The 7,504-nt window shown below is 46.9% G+C and overlaps 1 protein-coding gene across 2 annotated transcripts in view; it reads right to left on the reverse strand.

Annotated features, from left to right (window-relative positions):
- Positions 1–3,108: 3,108 nt before the first annotated feature.
- LOC102296564 (acylphosphatase-2) overlaps positions 3,109–7,504 on the reverse strand; it is a 6,276-nt gene continuing 1,880 nt past the window's right edge. For both annotated transcript variants that reach the window (XM_005945808.3, XM_005945807.3), the window contains exon 4: positions 3,109–3,489. In XM_005945808.3, the coding sequence (XP_005945870.1) occupies positions 3,375–3,489 (115 nt within the window). In that variant the 3' untranslated portion in view covers positions 3,109–3,374. The remainder of the gene's footprint in view (positions 3,490–7,504) is intronic.

Raw genomic sequence — 7,504 nt, forward strand, 5'->3', positions numbered from 1 at the left:
CTCGTGATCCCTAACAGTTTATTTTGTGCTGATTACGAGACAATAAAGATAGTTATTTAATAAAGACAGTAAAGATGCCTCATCCTCAGTGTGTTACAGTGGGCTCTTTGGTGGTTGTGTAGGTTTCTTTTGTTAGTTTTGATGGTGTCACTCATCTTGGACACTACACTATTTCTCTTTGTGATTCTTAATTATCTCATTGTTTCTACTTGCCTTACAAGAGGAAAAACTCCCACCAACAGCTGCAAGCAGCAAAGATCAAACCTGGGTTTCAGTGTTCAGATACTCTATCCAGGGAGCTTGTCATTTATCCACACAGAGCTTTTCCAGTTCTCTTGAGAAATGAGTAAAATAACTTCTTGTTACTCATTTCTGCAGAAGAAGACGTCCAGTTCAGAGACTTAAAGGAACTGAGCTAAAGTCTAACAGCCTGTCAGGGTTAATCACCCCTGTGCAGTGGTTATGAAGTGGGAAACGCTGTAAACATGTTTATTTCTGGGAGTCTGTTGGGACGGATTCACGTTGGAGTGGACATCAGAGAAAATGAGCCTTGGAGCCCTCTGCTGCAGTCCTCGCTGTGCACATTTTCAATCCATCTGTGGATCTTTTGTGTCTCTTTATAGATGTTTTTTGCCTTTGTGGTCATCTGACACATCGGTTTATAGAGCGAGAGGCCACATCACAGGTTCCTCAAGCAGCAGCACACACAGTGTTTGGTCTCGTTTACAGATGTCTACACTAAACTCCTGCAGTCTCAAGGTCTACAACTCAAACTGGCCCTAACAAAGATATGAACACAACAGGCTGCTCACTGCGTGTGTGTGTGTGTGTGTGGGATTATCACTCAGATACCAGACACCGTGTAGAAATGTCTAACAGACCACAGCCTTATTTGAGGAGAAGGTCAGAGGTCGTGGAGGTAATTCCCCGTCGTGCAGCAGCTGCTGCAGAAGTCACTCCCTGTTTTCTGCCTGCTGCTCATTCACTTCCTGTCGTTACATCTGAGTGGATAAACTCTCATTTATTCCATCAGTGATATCATGGACAGGCGACACAAGATTAATTCCATGAAAAAGAAACGAGTTACATCACAGCTTAATCTACTGAGAAAAGTAACTTCTTAGAGAAATTTCACAGTCCCAGAAAGAAGCGTCCTTTGCTTTTATCTCACGTTTACATCCAGATGAACTGTTTAACATGGGAGTCTATGGGGACTGACTCACTGCTGATGCCTCCAGTGGACACCAGAGGAACTGCAGAGCAGAGTCAGTTACTTCATTTCAAGCTGTGAGTCAGCTGGCTGCAAAAACATGTTTGTGCCTCGTCGTCGGTCGACAGCGTGACGGTAAAACCGTGTCTGATGGTCACAACTAGGTCGCTGATTGGCTGTTTGTTTCCTGCCTCCCTGAGGAGAACAGAAGATGCTGTTTGTGCGAAATGTCAGCATTTCTTTCACTGCAAAGTTGCACTCAACTTCAACATGTTGCTTAGTAACAGCTGGCTGTCAGCACCCACTCAGGTGTGTGTGTGTGTGTGTGTGTGTGTGTGTGTGTGTGTGTGTGTGTGTGATGAATAGCACCGAGTGTGTGGGCAGTTTGAGCGCTGGGCAGATTTAAAGGGAGAAGATGGATAAACAAAGCCGAGGAAAGGAGAAGAGGAAAGGATACACGAGAGAAAGAAGGCGAGGAGACGACTTTTCTTTCTTTCTCTTTGCAGACAGAGTGGCGTTTCCATGGTGAACACTATGGGATGCCAAGCTGGTTGCTGGGAGAGGAAGAGGAGGAGGAAGAGCAGGTCAAGGCTGGTGGATTTTTTCCAGCATTTCCACAGAGACTGAAGAGTGTGGGTGGGCTGGCCCTCTCTCTCTCTCGCTCTCATGGCACCTCACTGAGTGTGGGGGCGGCTGTGTTATTATTTGTTGAAGCAGGAAGAATGAGAGAAGGTTGGAGGTGGGTGGAGGAGGACAGCTGCTGCAGATGTCAGGTCCACGGGGACCTGACGTCTGCCTGTGGTCTCAGTCGTGACAGGGAGGTGACTCAAGTCCACTGCTGATGTCCAGGACTTGTTTTTAGGAACTCGGGGTTTGCAGCTCCTCTGAGCTGCTGACGGTGCAAAGCAGATGTGACATCACTTCAGCATGTGCTGCCGTTCATCGGGGCATAAACTGGCCGTGAACAGCCAAGGTCTTTGACCAGCTCACACTGAGTGTTTGACAGAGTCACGGTTAGTCGATGACAGGTGTGTCTGGGCGACACGGTACCTTCATCACGCCTGTTAAACCCGTCGTGTCACATGTGGGCCAGGAAACGCTCAAAAGTACAGATGCTTATCTGAATTATCTTTATTTTCAGTGGTCACCAAACATAATGACAGCAGCGTCTTTGAATTCAGGGTTTTTGAGCACCACATCTCTGCTCTCTGCTCTAACGTGTATGAGATGTGCATGACTGTAGCTAGGTGTGCTTAACAAAGTGTTTACATGTGCACAGGCTCTGAGGAGAATTAAGATCCTCATAAAACACGAACACCTCCTCCTCTCTAATCTCCAATTGTCTTTATTGTGTGTGTTTGTGTGTAAAGTCTCAGGGCAGGTTGGCATGACAACAAGCGTCCACGTCCAACAGTGTATCCATGGAGATTTGCTCTCTAAGCACACACACGCACAGCGTGGTGTGCGTCTGTAACTGCAGATATTTCCTGATGAACGCAGCCTTTAAAGGACCATTCAGCTGTTTTTATTTTCACATCTCGCTGGCTCTGATTGGCCGTTGCTGCGGTGACGGCTGCTCTGGGGCTCCTGCTGCCTCAGGGGATTGTTGCTGCCGATCCGGGAGCCTCTCGCTGTGATTTAATTGGATCAGATGGCAGGTAATCATATCAGGTGATGTGCTGTTATGTAATGACATCACTGCAGGGGCGTGTTTGTTTACATCACGCAGTGGTGTACGATGCAAATCCATTAATAACACACGTCTCACAAACCCCTTTGCGTCTTAGTTTAAAGGCCTTCGATCGTAGCCTGAAACTTTATCTTAGCCCGTGTGGAAACCGCTCAACGCAACTTAATGTAGAGGCCACAGTCGATAATGAACGTCATCGAGAAGTAAAGACGATGGAAGATATTTAATTCATACAAATCAGGCTTTGATGGTTTCAGTGTTTTTAGGTGCTTGCTGTACAGATGGAGACACAAAGCCAACATCCAACTTATTAAAAACTATAAATAAATTCTCAGTCACCCTCTGAATAAACCAGCAGCAGTGGTTTCATGACGTCCAAAGCCTTCATTCATTGAATCTGTAGGAGCATCGTTGACCTCTGACCTCTTCCAGGGGACGGTGGAGAAGCTGTTTGCAGGATCTTTGCTTCACTGGTCAGAAGCGAGTCTTGAAGCCGGAGAGCTCCAGCTTGTCGATCGACCTCTGGTTGGTGAAGGAGGCTCTGGTGATCCGGCTGGTGGGACTTCCTTCTTTGCTCAGCCACACCTTCCTGTAAAGGACCCAATGAGAAAGAAGAGAGTGCAGTTCAGGTTTATGGTACACGGGTCTAAGTCCTACACGCACTGCAGACAGAAAAGAGACTTTTGCTTTTACTGTGACGGCCGATGATCACAGCTTAGTGGTGGGTCATCGGTCACAGACGACTCTTCTGTGGTTGCTGCCTAAAGATTTCAAACATTCTTACTTAAACTTGCCAAAGATTCCCTGAGGTTCGTGACATTTTTACATTTCCTTCAGGATCAGTCTGGTTGAGACCTGCATCAACCAATAAAAGATTATTTATGTCTGCAGACACTTATATTGAGCTTTGATAGCAGCATCAACACCACTGTCCAGAAAGGAAAAGGCATCATGGCGATTCAGTGAGAAAAAACAAGAAGAGGAAGAACTGGGGTGGAGTTGGGCTGCAAAGTGGCTTGCAGAGCAACTGTGAGCTGCTTACAGCAGCTTCTACAGCGTGTCCTACAGGCAGATATGGAATGGCTTTCACAGAGACGGCAGCTGATGGTGACTTGCTGCCAGAGTTCAGTCGGTCCACAGAAAGCTCTTCATTCAAGTCCAGTAAAAACTGGAACTAGTCGTGGATCCAGTTGCTTTTAATCACCACAGACTCTGATGTAAAACTGTCTGCCTTTCAGAGCTGCTGTTAGGTTCACTGCACTAACCGACCGTCCGAGAAGGCTGAGCTCTGGTTTTGCTGAGTGAAGTTTTAGGATTTTATTTGGTTCTTACTGAGCACTGATTGGCTGACTTCAGTGTCTGTGTGATGCTCCTATATACAGTCTACGGATGCCACCTGGTAACTACTGCAGCTACTCTTAGCTGGTAACTTAGCACGCCAACCTCTCGTCCAAATACGGTCACGTCCGGCTCCAAACACCAACATGCTGACGGCCAAAACCATAAAGTTGTGAGTTCAAAATGCAGAGTCCTGAAACCGATGTTCCTGACCTCACTGCTCGAGGGACATAAACGTTCAAAACCAGAAAAGAAGGCCCCACCAGCCGACTGGGGGTCAGGCCTGCATCTGGACGACCAAAGGCATGATGGGTAAATAAAAACATTCCTCTGGTTTTACGTAACGCTGGGAGTTTGCTGTGCAGCAGCTCTCTGAGCGTTTGGTCGAGTGCAGGCGTGTGTAGATTAGAGGAGATTGCAGGGGATCAGGGTCACGTCCATGTAGCTGCACCGACTGAAGGCGGGCCAAAGAGAGCGGGCGAGCGAGCATGAGAACAAGAGTGGGGATGGGGAGAGAGAGAGAGAGAGAAAGAGTGGCTGTCCTAGTTTTGCTTTATTGCCAAACTCTGTCTACAGTGGACCGATCTGCTCCATGACCCACTACTCTACTGTCCACACACACACACACACACACACACACACACACACACACACACACACACACACACACACACAGCTTAGCACTAATTCTCCAGCAGCTGGATGTTTGCTGGTTTCTAATCTGCTGCCATTTCTCTCTGATCCGCTCACGCACAGCTGCACTTCGACACTCGCGAGGACTCCATCTATGTCAAAAGCTCCGCCCTAAGCAAGATATTTCCAGTTATTACATCATCAGTGCATCGTTTCTGTCAGCACTGACCCTGTGCACGACCACCCAAAGGTCTCATGCAGCGAGTTATTACAGTTTAGCTTTTACTCTAAGTTTATTTTTTATCACTTTCACTGTTAGTTTAGGTCTTGGTGTTTGTCGGGGATGTGTGATCTCTCTAACAGGTAACATAGTGAAGGTGTTTGACTCACACTCATCAGACGTTCTCAATCTTGATATGCAAATACACAAAGCCTCATCAGACCAGCTGTGCAGCCAGCTGTGCTGCAGTTTACCACACGGAGAGACTAAAAATGGTTCCATTAAGTTGTGTTTCTCCCCCCAAAATCTAATCATTATTATAATCATTAATGCCACGAAGTGTTGAATTAGGACCCTACTTGCAAGAAGATGGAGGTAAAAGGAAAACTAATCCCGCGATGCAAGAACACGATGACCAGCGATGAGGGGATGACAGCGCTGCATGTACACAGGAGCAATCAGGGGAAGTGGACACAGCTGGGAAACCAAGGCACAGGTGATAATAATCACAGAACATGAGCCAGGAGGGCAGGTACGGCTACACACGAGAGATAAATGATTCCTGAAATCAGACGTGAGAAGCAATAACGAAACATGGAGAGGCAGACGTGCAGGAGGAAGAGACAGGAAGTTAGAACTCAAGACTGAAAACTGGAGAAGAAGCGGCACACGACGTGGTGCGGCGTCTGGCTGACATCAGGTTTTTCTTTAAACATTTTCCTTGTGGTGAAGCCTCAAGTGGAGTCGCAGGTGTAGTCCTTTCTGCTGCTCCGCCCCTGGGTGGAGTTTCTCCCTTTGAGCTGTCCTGCACCGGCCTGTTAATCAGCTGTGTGGAAGCTGCAACTCTGCCAGAGCATCGTTGCTGCGACCGCACTCGCCTGCATGCGCTCTTTTATTTGATTGTTTTTGAAATGACACAAATTTTATCACTTCTGCTTCAGTGACCCCAGATCTGTTTCATCGTCTAGGTTTGGTCTTTAGTTTATGTTGGCTACAGTGACCTTGTCCTCATGTACGGTATATTCCACACAATGCTAACAGGAAGTCAGCAGCACACACTGCTGCTGATCTGAGCCAAATAACTCTCTTTACAGGTTCATTGACCTGATTATAACCAATGTAAGGAGACCTGGAAGGGTTTTACAGCGCCTATAAGTTAAATGTATTTTTTCTAACTACAGGTAGCCTTGAATACAACGAATGACTCCCTAATGTGGGTCTATTCTGCTTTTCCTTATTTCCTGTCAAACATCTGCTGTTACAGTGGAAGTTTCTGATAATGAGCTCCGTGAACGTGCTGTAACCTCAGGCTGAAGCTCAGGCTGCTTTCCCCACTGTTGGGTCTGTGGTTGCGCGTTAGGCAGCTCCTCTCGTGTAATTAAACTTTTTATTGCCAACTTAAGATACGACACCTTCCCGGCTCTCTTGGTCACTTCTAACAGTTTGAGGAATTTCTATGTGGAAAAACGTGGAGCAGACTTTCCAGTGTCCACAAACACCACCAAGCTCCTGGCTCCCAGGACACACACCCCGACACACACTCCACAAGCTAAACTAAGACATACTTTCTACAGTAACAGCCAACATGTGGGTGGGAGCCGTGGGTTTGCTCCTTTAAATCAGTGCCACATTTGCCCCAGTAACATATTTTGATTACACATAAATTTTCCATTCATTTGGATTAAATCCCATATTTCCCACAACTAACGCTGATATCCAGTGTTTTAATTCAGCAAACTGCAAAGCGTTTGTAGTTTAACGTCAGGATTTTCCCGCCTCTTTCTTTGTTTCCATTCCTTCACTTTCATCAGCTCGGCTCTGGGAATTTTTCTGCTCCCAGAGGAATAAATAGAAACCACCCACTGCTTCACCTCCCACCGCCAGCCTTCGCTCTCCATACTCCACACAGCCTAACGTTTGCATTGCTCTCCTTTCCTCATCTTTCTTTATTTCCCTCCTGTTCCTCGTGCACGCCTGGAGGAACAGCTGGATCCCGTTTCACAGGCCTGGCAGGAAGTGAGGTCGTGGTGAAAGTGCAGTCGACAGGAAGGACGTGAAAGCAAGTGTGTTAACGTGGAAATAATAGTCGATATACAACGGAGAGAAGCTGTGTGTGTGTGAACTGTACTAACCCTGACCCTTTACAGTCTTATTGACTGTTAGATGTGCTTTTGTTGTAATACAGCCAATCACAGTTCCTCATGTGTGTAACCAGCCTGTAAACACATTTAATGCCTGCAGTTGCTTCTGTGTTCAGACTGAAGCGTCCAGCTCCTAAAATTTATGCTGAAGCTTGAAATGAAATCTGTTTTTGTGCCATTCCTTCCTCTGGGGACCCCGCCCGCCTGGCCCTGCAAGGAGCGTGTGTGTGTGTGTGTGTGTGTGTGTGTGTGTGTGTGTGTGTGTGTGTGTG

This window comes from Haplochromis burtoni, unplaced genomic scaffold (genome assembly GCF_018398535.1).
Source record: "Haplochromis burtoni strain Fernald_Lab_line unplaced genomic scaffold, NCSU_Asbu1 Contig_459, whole genome shotgun sequence".
NCBI classification, from domain to species: domain Eukaryota; kingdom Metazoa; phylum Chordata; class Actinopteri; order Cichliformes; family Cichlidae; genus Haplochromis; species Haplochromis burtoni.